General features: G+C 42.1%; 1 protein-coding gene across 2 annotated transcripts in view; it reads right to left on the minus strand.

Annotated features, from left to right (window-relative positions):
• The window catches only part of ldlrad3 (low density lipoprotein receptor class A domain containing 3), a 259,864-nt gene that overhangs the window by 88,574 nt on the left and 149,865 nt on the right, over window positions 1–21,425 (minus strand). Inside the window, exons 3-4 of one of the 2 annotated variants that reach the window (XM_060914989.1) lie at window positions 10,862–10,987; window positions 3,380–3,511 (exon numbers count right to left, since the gene is read on the minus strand). In XM_060914989.1, coding sequence (XP_060770972.1) covers window positions 3,380–3,511; window positions 10,862–10,987 — 258 coding nt within the window. Of the gene's footprint in view, window positions 1–3,379; window positions 3,515–10,861; window positions 10,988–21,425 lie in introns of both variants that reach the window. The other variant, XM_060914988.1, reaches the window with a different exon arrangement.

Raw genomic sequence — 21,425 nt, forward strand, 5'->3', positions numbered from 1 at the left:
ATGCAAGCTCTGCTTTTGGCTGTGAAGTCAACTCCATGACACCACCCACAGCTAAATGCACGCAGCTGAGATTCTCACTTTCCCGGCATCTTCTTCCAAACTGCTTTCCCTACTTCATGAGTTGCAGCCGAGTCATTCTTTCATCTTCCTGTTCTCACCGTAGGTTTCTTCACGCTGCTCACAGAGGCTCCTCTGCTCCCATTTCACATAACTCTTCTCAGTTATCTGCAATAAAATATTCACACCAATATTTCCCTTTGGCCCTTGCTGCAGCCTTCGCCGCAATCCCTAAATAGCACTGCTTTTCCTCTTGGTAAATACATTTTTGTGTTGTTTACATGCTGCGCTTTGCTGTTCTTCAAGATTTCTGTTCCAAACTATCCATTAGCAAACAGATAAGTAAATGAAGCCCAGGCTGCTAACAGGCACTGAGACAGAGCCAAACAATAAATCAGCCAAACCAGAGTGAGAAAGATAACCTTGTCAGTCCTGCTCGTTTCGTTATCATTCTGAAGTGGAGCAGAATAGCCGAGAGAGAGAGAGAGAGAGAGAGAGAGAGAGAGAGAGAACAGCCACTGGCCAAAGTGAGGATTACTAGACATGGACTCCGGCTTTATCCCCAACTTCTTTCATTTGTTTCCTTGTAATAGAGACACAGAAATGATCTTGCCCTGTGCTGACCAACAGGGGGAGACTGGGTGATTGATATATATATATATATATATATATATATATATATATATATATATATATATATGAGAGAGAGAGAGAGAGAGAGAGAGAGAGAGAGGGAGGATAGGCTCATGTGCATTAGACAGAATGGTGTAGGTCTTATCTGTCACCTGCAGCTCTGTTCTTATTAGTGGAAGGCATACTAGAAGCTCAGAGCTCAAGGAAAGCTGGCGTTTCATTACAGCAAGTCTGCCGTGCAGGGAAGGAGAGAGAGAGAGAGAGAGAGAGAGAGAGAGAGATGTGAGTGAGTGAGTGCACGTGTGCATTTTTGGGATGTGTTGAGAGAGAGGCACAAATAATTGTGTGTAAGAAGACAGAAAGTGAGAGAGGACCAGAGAGGGTGTTTACTGATGTCTTTGTGCTCTGAAGACCACATCTGTGCTCAGTTTCCAAATTTGGCAAGCAATACCTTGCTGGAAACGAATGCAACACACACGCGCGCACACACACGCTCCTCCATGATTACTGGCACCCCTTGTAAAGATTAGGGAAAAAATTCCACCTTTTACCACGACATTTTAAATCAAAATCGGGCTGCCTCCGCCAGGAAATTAAAACTGGGTTGTCACTGGATCTTCCAGCAGGACAATGATCTGAATCATATGTCCACATCGACACAAAAACGTTTAGCTGAGTGCAGAATCAAGCTTCTACCGTGACCATCTCAGTCCCCTGACCTGAACCCCATTGAAAACCTGTGGGGTGAGCTGAAGAGCAGAGAGCACAAGAGAGGGTCTAGAACCCTGGATGATCTGGAGAGATTGTGTCAAGAGGAATGGTCTCAGATGCCCTGCTCTGTATCTCCAACCTTATAAAAGGTTATAGGAGAGACTCGGTACTGTTTTACTGGCAAAGGGAGGCTGTCAAAATCAAATCAAAGTCCTTCTCACGCCATGTGGCGCATAGGGCGGCGGCTATCTCTGTAGCCCTCGGCCTCTCACATAGTTAGGGTTACAGTGTGTGTGGGGGGGGCTAGTCCTCTGGTAACCATGAGAATTTGACTCCCCACTCGCATCTGTATTGCAGCATGCCTTGCCAGACGGCAGTAGGTACCATTTTTACAATGGTCTTTGGTATGACCCGACTGTGAATAGAACTCGCGATCTCCCGATCGAGAGACGGACACGCTAGCCACCAGGCCACTCGCCGGTACAACAAAGGGAGGTTGTAGAAAGTATTAAATATCCTTTTTCCACACAATTTTTGAATACACTTTTTCACACAACCTCAGTTTAATGTACGAATGCCCAAACGTACAACTTTATCAATGAAACAGGGAAGGGAGAGTGCTGAAGTTGTGCTCGCTGTAATTATAACAGAGCTCATCCATAAATACTCCTTCCATACAAACACTACAAACAAGTACAGTTTGCACAACGATGACACGTTTGGAGACAATGAGTCCAAATAAAGTTGATGTATATAGAAAGTGTGTTATATCAATAGATTCCTGTGAAGTTTACGCTTCATTTACTTTCACTTTCAGAGGAGTGTGGGGGGGGGGGGACACAAAACAAGTGCATTTTCTTTTTCACACATCTCTAAAGCGTCTGGTGGGGATTGAAACACATTAAAATTAAAGGAAAAGGCAACTTTTGTACAAAATCACCACAAATAGATAGATAAAGTAATCGATCATGGAATTTATAGAGAAAGAACAGACCGCATAACAGTATCTTTTAACTTTTAATAATATGGGCTTGCGCTGAGCTCAGCGAAGATGCGTTCCGCCATATTGATCTACTGCGTGACGTCATGCGGCCCACCACTGAAAAGAACTCTTCAGTGCTTCATGGTAATAAGGTAAAAAACCAGTACAATCGCTTCTTCAAAGTTTCACCAAATGGTTTTATTTATGCAACTTAAAGCTCATAATACTGTATAATTTTGGTTGAGTAAAAACACGGAGCAAAAACATGGCTGAATCCAGAATGACTCCTATTTGGATTTGTCCTACCAAGCCTACTGCGCATGCGTGAAGCGGCTCGGCTCGGTTTTCCCTTTCGGGCGCTCTCGTTTTCTGTTAGAATTTGGTAAAGAAAAAAATAAATAAATATTATTTACCAGCTTACCGGGTCCATAAACATAAATCTGACAGCTGACAAGGTCGGGATATAAACGAATCGAATACAAGCCACCCGCCGGGACTCCTGATCACAGTGATCTGTTTGTAAACACTGTTTTCATGGGCCCAGTGACGTCACAGATCAGAGGGAGGCGCATTAACGAAAGATTCTGATTGGTTTATAGTTGCCCACAATCTCAAAATGGCTGCCTCCTCCAACTATGACTCCTCTGTGTCAATTCATGATTTCAAAGTTAAAAATATTTTTTCATGTTCGATATATAATGGAAATAATTAACGGAATTGATTACGTATATGTTTTTCTCCTATTACACACCTGGTTTTGTACAAAAGTTGCCTTTTCCTTTAAATTGTAACTGTTGTGTCTCACACATATTGAAAACTGCCTAATAAATGTGTCTGGTGTGGATAACTGTATAGAAATCAGTACAGCAATCAGTCAAGCTTTAAAAAACAAAATCTGTTGTTCATGAGATCTGTCACTACCAAATACACATCATCATATAAATGAATAAGATGTGTAATGGATTTCAGTGGGGTAATGTCTGTGTGATCAGATACCTGCTGTGGAAAGGCAGTTCTCTTCATCACTGTTGTCCTGGCAGTTGTCTTGGCCATTACAGAGGAAACTTCGATCCACACATCGGCCGTTCTTGCAGTGAAACCGAGCCGCTGAGCACACCAGAGGATTACCTGCTGCAGAGAGAGGGGAGACACCGAGCAGAGCAAACTTTAATATGGATCTTTAATGACAGGAGGTCGTTGCCTTAACAGCCATCATTAGCACTATGACAGACTGCGACAAATGTCGGGTATGACCTGTGCTAACTGCAGTCTCTCGGTGTACAGACGCCCAATGATCCATCATTGATCTCTCAGCATGAAACGCACCTTGAATCCACCACTCATACAGCTTATTAAAGCCATGGAAGCCAAAGTCATGGAACACTCTTAGTTCTGACTGGCTGGTTCACTTTAACTCCAAAGTAGATCCAGTCAGATATGTAATCACCGCTCTGAACCCGTGCTCTTGATAGCGGACGTGAATGTAACCACATGTGTAGCATAAATACTGGTTAATTAAGGCAGAAGCAATTCAACTCCTTAAAGGTTCATTAGGTAAGATTGGTTTTCAAGATTAGACCTCGAAAGGTTAAGTGGGTTCAAACTTTTGAATGATTCCCACTTATGTTCATGAAGCTCCACCCCCAGGATATATTGTGGCCTGTAGAGTGACGATAAAATGACTGACAGGAGGTGCTTCCAAACATGAACCAGTATTCCGGAAGTCAGTTGTTCAAAAAGACTTTCTCAGCGACTTAATACACTTCTGCTAATGTCATGACTTAACCCAGGCGGCACAGATAGCACTCAGTGGTTAGCACTGTCGCCTCACAGCAAGAAGGTTCTGGCTTCGAGCCCAGTGGCCAATGGGGGCCTTTCTGTGTGGAGTTTGCATGTTCTCCCAGTGTCTGCGTGGGCCCCACAGTCCAAAGACATGCAGGTTAGGTTAACTGGTGACTCTAAATTGACCGTAGGTGTGAATGTGAGTGTGAATGGTCGTTTGTGTCTACGTGTCGGCCCTGTGATGACCTGGCGACTTGTCCAGGGTGTACCCCGCCTTTCGCCCGTAGTCAGCTGGGATAGGCTCCAGCTTGCCTGCACAAGATAAGCAGTTACGGATAATGGATGGATGGCTTAACCCATATCTTCCAGGTTATTTGTACAAGTAAGGTATATCAACTATTGCATCTTTACATGCTAATAAAACGTTTTAATTTCCTTTAAAAGATTTTAAAGCTGTCGTTTCCTGGTTGTATTTCTGTTCTGTAGCTTATTTGTATGCACACATTATACACAAGCCACACTGCCTTCGCCTGGGTGCCACAAGAAAAATAGTGCCCTGTACCCCACATCCCTGAGACAGCTTTTTCAGTGGGCAGCTAGAAAGTGAGTGAAATAATGTTACAGGCACACAAAATGTACAATACCTATTTGTTTTCTGACAAGTACTATTTTCGATCTGCTCCGTGGTGTTCTTTGCTTCAATCTCATCCTGACACTTTGTTGGCCAATATTAGTACCTTGTCTCATAAATCTCATGAAGATTCTCTTGTGCCACACATTAGGATATTATCGGGTGAACAATGACAGCCATAACACTTCAGATGTCTGTTGATTTCAGCAGTCAGGAGACTGGAAATCAACATCGAATATTAAACATGGATGGCATTAAAAACCAAGTACTGGCAAACCAAAAAGTAAAAAAAAAAAAAAACAACTTTCTGAAGAAACGGAATTTTATAACCCCAATTCCAAAAAAATTGGGACGCTGTGTAAAACATTAATAAAACCAGAATGTGAAAATCTGCAAATCATGGAAACCCTATTTTTCATTGAAAACAGTGCAAAGACAACATATCAAATGTTGAAACTGAAGTTTTATTTTGTTTTTTGAAAAATATATGCTCATTTTGAATTTGATGTCAGCAACACATTAAAAAGTTGGGACAGGGACAACAAAAGACTGAAAAAACTGTTTAATGCTAAAAAAACCCAAAAACCTAATTTGGTTAATTGGCAACAGGTCAGTAACATGATTGGGTATAAAAAGAGCATCCCGGAGAGGCGGAGTCTCTCAGAAGTAAAGATGGGGAGGGGTTCACTGCTCTGTGAAAGACTGCATGGGCAAACCGCGCAACAATTTAAGAATAACGCTCCTCAATGTAAAATTGCAGAGAATTTGGGGATCACGGCATCTATGGTACATAATATCATTAATCTGGAGCAATGTCTGTATGCAAGAGACAAAGCTGAAAACTGACATTGGATGCCTGATCTTCAGGCCCTCAGGCGACACTGCATTAAACACAGACATGTGTCTGTAGTGGAAATCACTGTATGGGCTCAGGAACACTTCAGGAAACCATCGTCTGTGAAAACAGTTCATTACTGCATCCACAAATGCAAGTTAAAACCAAATATAAACAATATCCAGAAACACCACCACCTTCTCTGGGCCCGAGCTCTTTTACGATGGACTGAGGCGAAGTGGAAAATTGTCCCGAGGTCTGACGAATCAAAAGTAGAAATTTATTTTATAAATCATGGACACCACGTCCTCCAGGTTAAAGAGGAGAGGGACCATCCGGCTTGTTATCAGTGCACAGTTCAAAAGCCAACATCTGTGATGGTATGAGGGTGCGTTAGTACACATGACATGGGTAGCTTGTACATCTGGGAAGGCATCATTAATGCTGAATGATATATACACGTTTCAGAGCAATATGCTGCCATCCAGACAAAATCTTTTTCAAAGCGCTTTCTGCACATGTTAAAACTGCATGGCTCCATAGTAAGAGAGTCCAGGTGCTAAACTGGCCTGCCTGCAGTCCAGACCTGTCTCCCACTGAAAACATTTGGCGCATTACGAAGCTCAAAATACGACAAAGGAGACCCCGAACTCTTGAGCAACTGAAATTGCATATCAGGCAAAAATGGGACAACATTCCTCTTTCAGAACTACAGCAATCGTTCTCCTCAGTTTCCAAACATTTACAGAGTGTTGTTAAAAGTAGAGGTGATGCAACACAGTGCCCCTGTCCCAACTTTTCTGAAATGTGGTGCTGACATCAAATTAAAAATGAGTATATAGTTTTCAAAAAGGGCGGCACGGTGGTGTAGTGGTTAGCACTGTCGCCTCACAGCAAGAAGGTCCAGGTTCGAGCCCCGGGGCCGGCGAGGGCCTTTCTGTGCGGAGTTTGCGTGTTGTCCGCGTGGGTTTCCTCCGGGTGCTCCGGTTTCCCCCACAGTCCAAAGACATGCAGGTTAGGTTAACTGGTGACTCTAAATTGAGCGTAGGTGTGAATGTGAGTGTGAATGGTTGTCTGTGTCTATGTGTCAGCCCTGTGATGACCTGGCGACTTGTCCAGGGTGTACCCCGCCTTTCGCCCGTAGTCAGCTGGGATAGGCTCCAGCTCGCCTGCGACCCTGTAGAACAGGATAAAGCGGCTAGAGATAATGAGATGAGTTTTCAAAAAAAAAAATTTCTCAGTTTCAACATTTGATATATTGTCTTTGTACAACTTTCAATGAAATATAGGGTTTCCATGATTTGCAAATCATCACATTCTGTTTTTATTTACAGTGTACACAGCATCCCAACTTTTTTTTGGAATTGGGGTTGTACAGGCAAACAATTCCAACTTTCCTTCTCTGCTCTTCTAGTTTAAGAGAGGCAAATTGAGGCAGAATTATCTAGAGGAGAAATCGAGGCAATCACACAGCAGAGCATTTTGCCTGCTTCAAGCACAGTTCTGTTCAACAAGTTAGATTAGATCTGAGCATACATGATGCCCTGCAGGTTACACCCAACAGTTCTCCCTGCATGATGGGATTTGCTTTATTAAAATCGCACAATCTGAACAGCTAGACTGCACTGTCAGGATCCCACACTGGAGTAGATAGGGGGAGGGAGAAAAAACAAAAACATCCAAAGCAACGAATTACAGCCGAACGAGATCGCAGAGTACTTTGATGCACTGTGACACATTTTGAAGCATCAAATGTTCTTTCCATTTAATTAGCAAAGTGCCTTGTGAGAGTAGGAGCTATTGGAAAAAGTGGTAAGTTCCACCAATTGCAATTACACAAATTCCGCCATGTGTAGTCAACTGCAGCTCAAATTAGACTGAATATTCACTCTCGGTAACACAAATGATCCCCCGGTCACTTATTCATCGTGATATACTGTAGGTGCTTCTGGAAACAGTCGCATATTTTTACGCTGAAGGCTTTGGGGAGTGCAGAGTCGGAGAATCAGGCCTCAGCGCTCAGGCACGAGGAGTGGCAGAGACTAATCAACTAACACATTCACTAGTCGCTGCTGTGGGGATGGTGACGAGTCGGGGCAGTGGAAAAAAAACAGTAAGGCAGACGGTAAAGAAAGCCGGTTCAATGTCCTTTGCTAATCTGAAAATATTTCAGACAGAGTGAAGCCAATTTTACAGTCAACTGCACAATACTATGCTGAGAAGCCTTGTTTTTAATTTTCTTTTGCTTTAATGGAAACCACGTTTCATGATCTAGAGAGGTGCGTGCAGGAATTCCTCCCAGACCCCCCCCCCCACTCTTTCCACCAGCTAATCCTCCCTGAGACGCGTGATGCCAGCCTCCACATCTTTTCTAACTGCTGCTCATGCAGCATCTCAGGGCAGCGCAACACACTCAGAGGAACGCTCTATCTTTCCTCTTCTGCATGCATGAGCTCACAGATGCCCCCAATTGGCTCGTGTCATTCTAAGTGACAGCCAAGAAAGAGTGTGCCATCCTTCCCAGCCTGACAGCACAGCCAATTTTGCTCATTTGGGCTCCCAACCACAGATGACTGTGGCATTGCTGGGATTTGAACTTTGGACGATATGGAGAATGCTTTTCTGTTGTGCCGCTCCGGAGCCTAGCTAAATACGTTTTTTATTAAATCCTTACCCTATGGAACAGCGCTGTGCCTGACACTGTGGCGGTGGAGATGTGGTCGAGTGTCAGTTTGTGAATGTAGAGCAAGGCCACAGGAGGTGAGTGGCAAAACAATTACACCTGGGACTGATCAGTGGTGATGAGTGTGTGCGCAGGCATGCGTGTGTCTTCTTTCCCGGTGACGACTGAGGGCTTAAAAGGTAGAAAGGAGCTGAGAGGAGAGAACTGAGATCCAGCATAGAGTTGTATGCGTGTGTGTGCACCTGTGTGTGTCCGTGTGTCTCTGTGAGGCCGCAAAGTAATAAAAACAGCTGAAAAACGAAGTCGAAAAGAAAGGCGTCTAAAGAACTTCAAAGTACCCTACCTGTTTCCGTCCTTCAGTTTGTTCGCATCTGGGAAGCGTTACAAGCACTTCTGGAGCAGGCTGCATGTCCCTGTCTAATCTCACTCAGCTCGTTCAGTCTCAGATCAGCGGCACATGGCAGATCAAAGAGGCTCATCCAGCGTTATAAGGAGCCTCATCCATACAAGTGCATGTACGTCCTTGAATACTTTAATATGAAACACAGATATACGTATGTTTCTGCCAGAAATGTAATTTATAGCCTGCACAAATGAAACGAAACAGTGACGTCCCAAAACTGCTTTTGCTTTAACTATGGAAAAGACAACTAGTTGACTACGATCTTTGAATTACTGGTTAAAGAGTAAAAATACAGTGGTGCTTGAAAGTTTGTGTTAGAATTTTCTACATTTCTGCATAAATATGACCTAAAACATCATCAGATTTTCACACAAGTCCTAAAAGTAGATAAAGGGAACCCATTTAAACAAATGAGACAAAACTATTATACTTGGTCATTTATTTATTGAGGAAAATTATCCAATATTACATATCTGTGAGTGGCAAAAGTATGTGAACCTTTGATTTCAGTATCTGGTGTGACCCTCTTGTGCAGCAATAACTGCAACTAAATGTTTCCAGTAACTGTTGATCAGTCCTGCACACCGGCTTGGCGGAATTTTAGCCCATTCCTCCGTACAGAACAGCTTCAACTTTGGGATGTTGGTGGGTTTCCTCACATGAACTGCTTGCTTCAGGTCCTTCCACATTTTGATTGGATTAAGGTCAGGACTTTGACTTGGCCATTCAAAAACATTAACTTTATTCTTCTTTAACCATTCTTTGGTAGAACAACTTGTGTGCTTCGGATCATTGTCTTGCTGCATGACCCACCTTCTCTTGAGATTTAGTTCATGGACAGATGTCCTGACATTTTCCTTTAGAATTTGCTGGTATAATTTAGAATTCATTGTTCCATCAATGAAGGCAAGCCGTCCTGGCCCAGATGCAGCAAAACAGGCCCAAACCATGATACTACCACCACCATGTTTCACAGATGGGATAAGGTTCTTATGCTGGAATGCAGTGTTTTCCTTTCTCCAAACATAACACTTCTCATTTAAACCAAAAAGTTCTAATTTGGTCTCATCCGTCCACAAAACATTTTTCCAATAGCCTTCTGGCTTGTCCACATGATCTTTAGCAAACTGCAGACAAGCAGCAATGTTCTTTTTGGAGAGCAGTGGCTTTCTCCTTGCAACCCTGCCATGCACACCATTGTTGTTCAGTGTTCTCCTGATGGTGGACTCATGTACATTAACTTTAGCCAATGTGAGAGAGGCCTTCAGTTGCTTAGAAGTTACCCTGGGGTCCTTTGTGACCTTGCCGACTATTACACACCTTGCTCTTGGAGTGATCTTTGTTGGTCGACCACTCCTGGGAAGGGTAACAATGGCCTTGAAATTCCTCCATTTGTACACAATCTGTCTGACTGTGGATTGGTGGAGTCCAAACTCTTTAGAGATGGTTTTGTAACCTTTTCCAGCCTGATGAGCATCAACAACGCTTTTTCTGAGGTCCTCAGAAATCTCCTTTGTTCGTGCCGTGATACACTTCTGCAAACATGTGTTGTGAAGATCAGACTTTAATAGATCCCTGTTCTTTAAATAAAACAGGGTGCCCGCTCACACCTGATTGTCGTCCCATTGATTGAAAACACCTGACTCTAATTTCACCTTCAAATTAACTGCTAATCCTAGAGGTTCACATACTTTTGCCACTCACAGCTTTGTAATATTGGATAATTTTCCTCAATAAATAAATGACCAAGTATAATATTTTTGTCTCATTTGTTTAACTGGGTTCTCTTTATCTACTTTTAGGACTTGTGTGAAAATCTGATGACATTTTAGGTCATATTTATGCAGAAATCTAGAAAATTCTAAAGGGTTCACAAACTTTCAAGCACCACTGTAAGTCGCTGTGCAGAGCAACAATAGTGCTCAAAACTAAGAAACAGGAAGCATTCGCTCTCTTTTGCTCTAAAAAGTTCAAAACACACCCGGGAGCAATGCACAGAAGCCGGAAACAGTCAAGATGTCTGAACTAGCTTTGTCCTGTCATTTCAGTAAGAAAAGGATTTTCGGATGAGTCAGTGTGGCTCTGTATGGGGTGTGACAGGCCTGGAGGATTGGCAGCGGCAGCAGTTTCTCTCAGATACTCACTGCAGTTGTCCTCGTCGCTACCGTCGGGGCAGTCGCGGAAGCCGTTGCAGCGGAAGCGGCCGATGATGCAGTGGACGCCATTAGCGCAGCCGAAGAACGTTGGGGCGCACTTAGACTTCACCTTCGCTGTAAGAAAGAAAAAGACGACAGGAGACGTGAGCACAGCAATACAGCATCTCCCAGAGGCCTCCATGTCCAAAGTTACTGTAGACACTTTATACACAGGTTTGCGATTTTCTGCGCCGTTTTAAAGCCTAAACATCATTCCTAAACAACGGTGTGTTTTACATTTCCATTCCATTACTGTAAACATCACAGCATAAATACATTTCAGGACAAAGCACAATCCAGAAACGCAGCAAATAATGTGATAGTGTCATTTCACTAGGGTGACCAGATTTCCCTAGTCTGAAACCGGGACACTTTTGCGCGTGACCATGCTCGTGCACGCACACCTTTTTTTTTTACGTGAACATGACACTCAGAGAGGTGCTCTTATCATTTTGTTGAAGCTCACATTTATCAACATCTCACATGAAATAAAACAAACAGGCATTTTGTTATCTAGTAGCATACAGATCAGTTAAATTATGGTCAGACAACAGATTTTGTAATGGCTGAGAATAGGCCAGGCTATGTCCATAGGCCAAATTTAAACTGATTTATTTCCCCTGTTTGTGAGAACACCAAGAAGAATGCATATGCACATGTAGGCTAAAGCTCTAAAATTGTATGCACTATAGCATGAACTTAAAAAGTAGATATGTGACCTCAATATAGCCTAGGCCAGAATCAACCTTACTAACCATTCCCCACAACTGAATGAATAAAGCAAGAAGATGTGTACAAAAGTGAACACTTTAATGGAAGTGAACAAGCTGTTCAACACAGCAATATGGCCAAACTGTCAGAATGGTATGTTAAACAGAAACAAAAAAGAGACAAGTGATTTGAGAATATATACTACGGAAGCCGAGAGAGGCCCTTCATATAATCCTTTTTTATTCACCTTGTTATCCCGAGATAACGACATAATTAATTCAGGATCTCGAGAAAACACCATAACTAATTCAAGATCTCGAGAAAACAAAACAATTATTTCATGATCTTGAGTAAACAGCTGAGAAATGGTTCATTCAGGTGCGCCAAGAGACTTGTGATATGCTGACTTTGGGGCTATTTCTCATTCTGTATAGACACAACTTTGGTCATTAGAATGTCTGGAATAATTGATCACCTAGTAAGGCAATATTTTGATCAGGGGTTGACACAGGGAGAGATTGCATTAAGTCTTTTAATAAGGGATAATTTCAAAATTAGTCCGCGGCACCTCCGCAGAAGACTGGCCCGGCTTCGTCTCTACCGACGGAGATACAGTGATCCAGCTGAGATCATGAAATAATTGCTTTGTTTTCTCGAGATCTCGGAATAACGGTTTTGTTTTCTCAAGATCTCGAATTAGTTGTGTTGTTTTCTCGAGATCCTGAATTAATTATGTCGTTATCTAACAAGGTGAATAAAAAAAGATTATATGAAGGGCCTCTCGCGGCTTCCGTAAATATACACTCAAACGAAACAGCAGTAAAGGAGGAGAGGGGCGGCAGCCCGAGGAAAGCCCCCACAGGAGCACACAGCATTTGCAACACAGGCTACCCAACTCAGTACAAGAACAAAACACTTACAGTGTGTGCAGCAGGCTTCTAGCGCATTGTTCTGCACCTCTCGGAGGAAGGGGTAGGTGCCCTGTAAATCTTTGGAAAAGTACATTTTCTTTTCGGCATAATTGCTGCGGCATTACTGCTGCTAGCTGCTAGACAAAGAACATTCGCGCCAGTTAATGTTTATTTTATTGTTGCATGGCAACACGTTCTGTTGTCTGGAATAATGTGGCTAAATAAACACCCATGCCACAGGGCCAGGGGGCAGTAACCAGGAAAGTTTGTGATTCCTGTCAATTCATCAAAATAGTAAATGCAGACATTTCTCCGCTAATGATTCCCACGCTGCTCAGTCGCAAACGTTGCGAGTGGCGAAAACCAGGACATATCCGTGTCCCGACAGACTTTTGTCGGGACTCGGGACACACAACCCCAAATCGGGACTGTCCCGGTAAAACCGGGACGTCTGGTCACCCTACATTTCACTTTTTTTTTTTTTGCTTGGTCATTAACTGTTGCTAATATGAATGCAACACTTTAAACTGTGCTAGCTGCAAGAAACACTTCAGCTCACAGCAGGTTTTATGTCTACTAGCAGGATGCTACTAGAAGTATGTACAAAACGCAGTCCTGTGCTGTTATTAACGTCTTCATAGGAAATGTGCTTAATATTCCTCTTAGTAAGTTCTTAAAAAAAAAAAAAAAAACACAGATGTGCGCTGTGTCCGAACTCACTCACTACTCACTATATAGTGAGGACGCCATTTTGTAGTGCTGTCCGAATGTATAGTGAGAATTATTACACCCTATATAGTGGACTCATAGTATCCCACAATGCACTGTGAAAAAGTAGTGTACAACCAATGGTCACTAACCAAGCAATATATACCATCATGCATTGCGGTTGCGCTGAAAGAAAAGCTGTAGAAGCTGTTTCATAAGGATCGTTAAGTATTTTAGATTGAGTATAGAAGTAGTTTGTTTTTCCTTATGACAAAGGGCACGAGACAAGTTTATAAGTTGTGGTGTGAAAATGGCAATAATATTGTAGAGTGTTGAAGTGAACGGACACGTTATAAACAGACATTCAAGTACAATTAAACATAGTAAGAAAATAGAAAATAAGCTAAAATAGAATAAGACAGACAAAATACAAGAATAAAAGTTACAGTGCAGAGCGAGGAATTAATCAAAAGCCTCAAATTTGATTTAATAAAAGGCAGCGGCAAAGAACAAGGGATTCAGCCTTTATTTAAAACAACTGAAAGATGCAGGTACTTTGTATTGATTAATGTGGGAAATACGCTCAGTATAATATGGATTAATCACAAAAATACATATATGAAATTTACCAGCTGGAAGATCCGTATCGTGAAATACCGTGACCGAGGTCTTGAAAGTACTGAGCGAGGCCCTCTGGGCCGAGGTCAGTATTCAGGGCCGAGGTCGCGGTATTTCACCATACGGACCAACCTTAAGCTGGTAAATAATATATTTATGTTTTTCTTTACCAAATTCAAACAGAAAACGAGAGCGCCCGAAAGGGAAAATAGAGCCGAGGCGCCATTTTGAATCCTCATTCACGGCTGTAATGCAAATGGCTTCCTCCTCGGTATACAAGTGCACTTCCATGGCAGGAAAAAAAAAAAAAACATTTTACCGCCTATATAGTCCCCTATTTATACAAAATTGAGTCATTCAGGATTCAGCCATGTTTTTGCTCGGCATTAGCAAGTTACAGGTTTTTAGCTTTCTCCTGAAATGTTTTATTTTATTTCTTCTTCCTCAGGGTAGTAAAACTCGCTTTCGCTGTGAACACTGTCGTTATACTGGGTGCCCGTGATCTTCGGGCCCTTAGACGGCACTGCATCACATACAGGCATGCTTCTGTATTGAGGTTTTTCACCCACGTGACCAAGTCATGTGATGCATCGTTAGGCTGCCATTTTGGACGTCACGGCTCGAATCAGTTTGAATGTGAGGAAGGCGACAAACGAAAAACATAAAAGAAAAAGGAGCGAGATGCAGAAAACACCTTCACTATCCAGCGACGTAGGGCATTTACAGGGCAAGCAGAGGGAGAGGTATTTGCAAAAATTTAGGTTAGCAGGCTTAGAGAACGACGTTTACCTGCTTCCACCAGGATTGTTCACTGACGTACGGAAGTACACGAAGCCCTCGCCTTTACCTGACTTCGGCCCACATGATCTGTATACCTATGTCATTAAAAACCCATCGCCATACACAGGTATTGATCTGAAAGCGTATAAGAGTTTGGATGCCTACAAATATTTTGTGTCAGGCTGGGTAACATGCCTACATCAGCGGGTCGTCCCTGGAGCCGGTGGTCGCCATCTGATTACAGCTAAGGTTTGTTCACATTTTCATTTACTTTCGGTCCTCAGGATAAACAAAATGTTATTAAATGTCATTGAAATAACTTCTTAGTCTGTTGAGACATGGCCCGTTATAAATTTGCTGTTACCAGGCAATGACCAAGAACTGTATTATTAGGGTCGGTGTCTGTGTTGTAGCAGTGTACTAGCAGCTAGCTGTTAGCACTAGCTAGAGTCAACAACATAGTAGCTGGTATGTTACTGTAGCAATGTTTACGTTCAGTCATTTGGATGACTGTTAAAACCTTTCAGTCTCAAGTTTTTCCTTTACTGTATTTACTAGTTTACTGTAATTATGATCCGGCAGCTATTTACACTGGATCCGGTGTAAATAGCTGCCGGATCATAATTACAGTAAACTAGTAAATACAGTAAAGGAAAAACTTGAGACTGAAAGGTTTTAACAGTCATCCAAATGACTGAACGTAAACATTGCTACAGTAACATACTAGCTACTATGTTGTTGACATTAGCTAGCTTGACCTTCAAAATGGCGGACACCGGGGCGTCACATGACCCTGTGACGTCAGGTGAAATACCTCAATTGGAAATCACAAAATGGGCTCAGGAATATTTCCAGAGAACATTATCTGTGAACACAATTCACCGTGCCATCCGCCGTTGCCAGCTAAAACTCTATAGTTCAAAGAAGAAGCCGTATCTAAACATGATCCAGAAGCGCAGACATCTTCTCTGGGCCAAGGCTCATTTAAAATGGACTGTGGCAAAGTGGAAAACTGTTCTGTGGTCAGACGAATCAAAATTTGAAGTTCTTTATGGAAATCAGGGACGCCGTGTCATTCGGACTAAAGAGGAGAAGGACGACCCAAGTTGTTATCAGTGCTCAGTTCAGAAGCCTGCATCTCTGATGGTATGGGGTTGCATTAGTGCGTGTGGCATGGGCAGCTTACACATCTGGAAAAACACCATCAATGCTGAAAGGTATATCCAGGTTCTAGAGCAACATATGTTCCCATCAGAAGACGCCTCTTTCAGGGAAGACCTTGCATTTTCCAACATGACAATGCCAAACCACATACCGCATCAATTACAGCATCATGGCTGCGTAGAAGAAGGGTCCGGGTACTGAACTGGCCAGCCTGCAGTCCAGATCTTTCACCCATAGAAAACATTTGGCGCATCATAAAATGGAAGATACGACAAAAAAGACCTAAGACAGTTGAGCAACTAGAATTCTACATTAGACAAGAATGGGTTAACATTCCTATCCCTAAACTTGAGCAACTTGTCTCCTCAGTCCCCAGACATTTACAGACTGTTGTAAAGAGAAAAGGGGATGTCTCACAGTGGTAAACATGGCCTTGTCCCAACTTTTTTGAGATGTGTTGCTGTCATGAAATTTAAAATCACCTAATTTTTCTCTTTAAATGATACATTTTCTCAGTTTAAACATTTGATATGTCATCTATGTTCTATTCTGAATAAAATATGGAATTTTGAAACTTCCACATCATTGCATTCCGTTTTTATTTACAATTTGTACTTTGTCCCAACTTTTTTGGAATCGGGGTTGTATTACTTTATTTCTACTATTGTTTAATTCTTATATTATTTTTATTTTTCTCTCTTCTTCCCCCTTTATTTTATGTAATTTTATTTTCTATTGTTTACTGTTTTGCTTTTACCTCTGTAAAGCACATTGAACTGCCACTGTGTATGAAATGCACTATATAAATAAACTTGCCTTGCCTTGAAAATACCGACCGAGACGTCAGTATTTTAAAGACCTCGGTCACGGTATTTCACAATACGGACCCACCTTAAGCTGGTAAATAATATACATGTATTTATTATTTTCAAAACCCACCAGCCAACTGATCTTGCACATTTTAATTGTGCGACATTAATGACGGAAATACCGTAACGGCGTGGCGGACTAGTGTCCGAAAGCGTTTTTTCATTTTACCAATGAGCTCACTATATAGTCCTCTATATAGAATTCCCTATATAGGGAGTAGTGAATGAGTGAGTGATTTCGGACCCAGCTCTGGTCTTTTAGAAGCTTGCATTTGACCAGTCGGCTTGGTTCAGTACTGCACGCTCGACCTCGTGAGTTCGAGATCTGCAGACCAGTACAGGAAATAATTTCTGCGACTGTAGTTCAGGAACTACAACTGGCTCGATAAAGTTCATGGGTTCTTATCTAACTAGCGCACGATGACTGCTGGAAAAGAACTACTAAACATCTGATATGCAAGATCCGCAAAGAACTTACGCAGTATAGTTACCAAAACAATAAATAAAACATCAAATTATCCAGTTTGTTAAAAAGCTGGAAGGAATCTACAATGCTTTTATGCTGCTGTGCTCCAGTAACATAAAAACTGACCTCAGTCTGAAAATAAAAGTGGCTGGATTTATCGCTTTGTTCCTGATTATGCAAGCAAAGTGCATAGTCTCACCAATTAAAATCAGACGCAGGCCAATAAGTAAGACAGATTTGTGTCGCTTCAGCGTCTGGTATACAAGTCTCAGCTGAAGAAGGGGGTACAGGAGCCTGGGTAGGCAACCTCTATAGAGTCCTACTGATTTGATATCCTAAACTCGCATTAATTAAATGTCCACACGCACGCACCGAGGCGCCGAACACCCAATCAACCAGCCGGTTTTAGCTTATGGACCCGATTATAAATGCAAGAAGAGGTCCAGTGAGATCTTCTACTGTATGTGCTACGATGGTGGCGGTTTCAATAATTTAGCAGCTTTGACAATAGATTCAGAAAGAACAAAAGCATGCTGTCCTCTGCTCCAGCACTGGAAGTGTGTCTAAGCACTCTTCCACTAGTCATTCCTCAGCGTGCCTGAGCACCATGAAAGAGCTGTGTCAGAAGGAGTGGATGTTCATTCTCTGTTCCTGTCTCGGCAGCCTATGGCACCAACAAAGACATCATCCTCGAGGTCTCTGAGAGACATCCGCTGGAAAACAGTGGCAATGATAAATGGGCGAGCCAGCAGAAAGGTCACATCGTGAGTTACACACAATCTGTGTGAGGGCCCACAAGAAAGTGAGTTTACCTCGAGAGCAAGCGCTGCCCTTTTCCTCCTCATTGCTCACAAAAGACAAAGACAATGAGAGAGACACCATCATGAAACTTTAAAAAGAGATATGCAAATCGCATTACAATGGATGGGTTTTTTTTTAATTTAAATGGAGCTTTTAATAAAACAGAAATAAAAGAACGTACCGAGAACCATAAATCTCTCTCAGGTCATGTCTTGGCTTTTATGTGCAATCTGTAAATCTGAATATTTTAGGATTTTCGTGTCTTTCGAAAATAATGCATGCGTTAGAATTCAAATTACATTGTGCGGTTAAATTAAAAGGGACTGGATTGCTGCAAAACAAAAGAAAAAAAACCCACAGATTTTTGTACGAGTTAAAAATAGGACCATGCACAGAGTATTATGGCAAGTAATTTCCCCCCTCTTTCACGCCCTCCCTTTTCTTTGTGCACTACTTCAAAAATAACAGCAGCGGTAATGACACACCACGGTCTGCTACACCAAAAACCTTTTTGTTTCTGCTTTAATACTTTTCTTTTTGCCCTCGAACGAATCCGAAATTGAATTAAAGAGAAGCAGTAAAGGATTGCAGGATGGGTCCAGTCTGAACCGGTGCACACAGACAATGCTACTGTTCTCTTTTTCTTTTCTTTACCAGCTTCATTCAGAGCCTTGATGTCTGTAGCCGGGCGTGCAGGCGCATGAGCCGTGGCCATTCGCACGCTAGCTCCAAAGTAGAACTCATTCATTTCAGGGATGTGGGACATAAGAGGAAAAGAACAATCACATTGATCTAGTTCTAGCAGTTTTAATAACCTTTACATACCAAGCCATGGATCTCACACTCACACACACAAAAAACTTGATTAGAGTCGGGAAGACCGTAGTGCACCACTCTTGTATGGGAATAATATTTCAGGGGCATTATTTTTCAGGTTTCTTCCTGCCATTAAAGTGCATATCATGGGTAAATTCAGGAACAAGATCAATGTAATTCTCCTATTTTATATTAAACTTTGATCAAATATCTGTCACATCTTGCGCAATTTTTTGACCTTGCGCAATACCAGAAAAATTCAGTTGAAATCAAGCCATTTGAGGCGAATTGGTCCGCCTCTGAAAAAACTTGGCGTTTGGATTTCCCAGCAAACATTTGTGATTTTCATGACGTCGCGTGCGAGACGCCTCCCTCTGAATCCTACGCCAGCGCTGGTTTGTTTATGAGAAAACGACCTGGTGGTTTTCTGCAAGTTTCTTCAACGTTATCACGTAATTATTAAAATGGTTAATGGCTGTATCGTAGGAGGGTGTAGCAACACCAATCTTGATGGGATTAGTACTCATCGTTTCCCAAAAGACCGGACAATGAGAGAGAAATGGGAGCGCTTGGCCTACACAGGCTGTGCACTGAAACCATGCAAAGCTCGCACAGCCTGCTGGCGCTTCCGCAGGTGACGTCACGAATCTGGCTCCAGACTCCCTTGGGATTTTTCCAGACGCGTTTTGTTATTTTATTTTTTTCTGCTGTAGACAGATGGCCTTGTGCAAAATTACCCTTCTGGATGAGTGTGTAAAGGGACATACTTTCATATAAAAAAAAACCCCGAAATTGGTCCAGAATATGCACTTTAAAGGCTCGCTCTTTGAGGAAGTTCAGCCACACACACACATCCTCCATCCTTATTTCTTCATCCCCTTTTGTTTAATTCTTTTAATTCAGGGCCAACTTTTCCCTCCTCGTCTCCATCTGCTGAGCTTAAACAGGGCTTGTTTACAGAAACCGCAGTCTCTGTATCCTGATTCGGTTACAGTTTATCCTCTGTGCTAATGAAAACAGGGTCACAGTGCAGGCACACCAAATCCTTAAGGTATGCCTCGACTGAGACAAAGGCCAATGTCATTCAAAGGAAAGAAACACACACACACACACACACGTTCACTATCATACACAGGTGGTACAGATTAGACAAACCCAACACCACACCTCTGCTGAATTCTCCATTCTGATTGGTCAGAAGGTGTTGAGTAATTTTCTAGAACAGCAGCTCTTACACTACTGATGACACTCCACGTAACCAGATGAAAAAAGTGTGCGCGATTGTTGATACGGTGACGGTTTCTGTGAATAGAAGTTTCTTTAGTTTATTTACAGAAGGCGTCGCCGGTTTCAGTGCTTTGTAACAGTCAGAGGTAAAAGTTCTTAGACATGGGAAAGTCTTCACACCAGACGACATTGTGGTTTCCTGGCAGCACAGGCAGCGTTTCTTTCTTTCTTATTAGCTTCAAGACAGAAGAAAAGAAAAGCTGGCGAGGGAGTGACTGCTTATTTGCCTACAACAGCATAAAGCTATCGTGTTTAATTCCTTACTTATAACATCGACCATGTTTATGCATTTGGTGCAAAATTAATTGGTTGCATGCGACAGTCTGCTGATTACACTCACGAAATCTGTTTGGATTTTCCTTATTTAATTAGCGTTACTGGCCTTTGTTTTGTGCATTGGCAGTGTTTTGAGCTGTACAAATATCACAGACATTGCAAATGAGTTTTCTCGCCTTATCTGTCTAAATATTTTGTTCCGCTGTTGCTGAGAAAAGTCCATTCAGACTTTAATAACTATGCATACTGCTATCTTGGAGAACGGGATATTTAACAGTTATTCCACGAAATCGAGTCGTACATGAGCTGACAGCTGACGAGACGCGTAGCACCGAGTTGGCTATAAGCCGTGTACGATGAGATCGAGTAGAATAACTGTTTTATTCTATCCACATTCATTGGATTTTGAGAAACAGAGCATTTTTATATGCATTTTTTGCAAATTCGATACATAAAAACTGCACAAAATGTCCGACAAAATCATTTCCGCTTAGTATTTAAACAAATCGGTGAAATGACAGTAGCAATTTGTGAAAAATGCTATAATTATAATAATAATTCTTGAAAAATAAAAAAGACACATTCTTACCATCAAATACTTTTATTCCGCATTTTGTTGCCTTTTTTATTTTTATTTTTTTGCATTTTTTGGGATTTTTATTTTTTGGGAGTTTTTATTTTGTCCTCAGTTGGTTCAGCAACACGCGCCGCCATTTTGTTTTTCTCTACTCACAGTATATGAGCTGATAGCCTAGTAGTAGAGCAGCCAATCAGAGCACGCGATTGCTCATATCCAGTGAATGTGGATAGAATATAATGTTGTTGTACTCGTGTTGTACTGTTAATATCTCTCTTGCACCTAAAAATCCTGATATACGTAGTATACCAGGGCGGCACGGTGGTGTAGTGGTTAGCACTGTCGCCAAGTCAGAGAGTTGTTACATGTGGCTACTTTGAAGAATCTACAATGTGAAAAACATTTTGTTTTTAAGCACTTTTTGTTGACCACATAATTCCATATATGGGCGGCACGGTGGTGTAGTGGTTAGCACTGTCGCCTCACAGCCAGAAGGCCCTGGGTTTGAGCCCAGCAGCTGGCGAGGGCC

Source organism: Neoarius graeffei, chromosome 2 (genome assembly GCF_027579695.1).
Source record: "Neoarius graeffei isolate fNeoGra1 chromosome 2, fNeoGra1.pri, whole genome shotgun sequence".
NCBI classification, from domain to species: domain Eukaryota; kingdom Metazoa; phylum Chordata; class Actinopteri; order Siluriformes; family Ariidae; genus Neoarius; species Neoarius graeffei.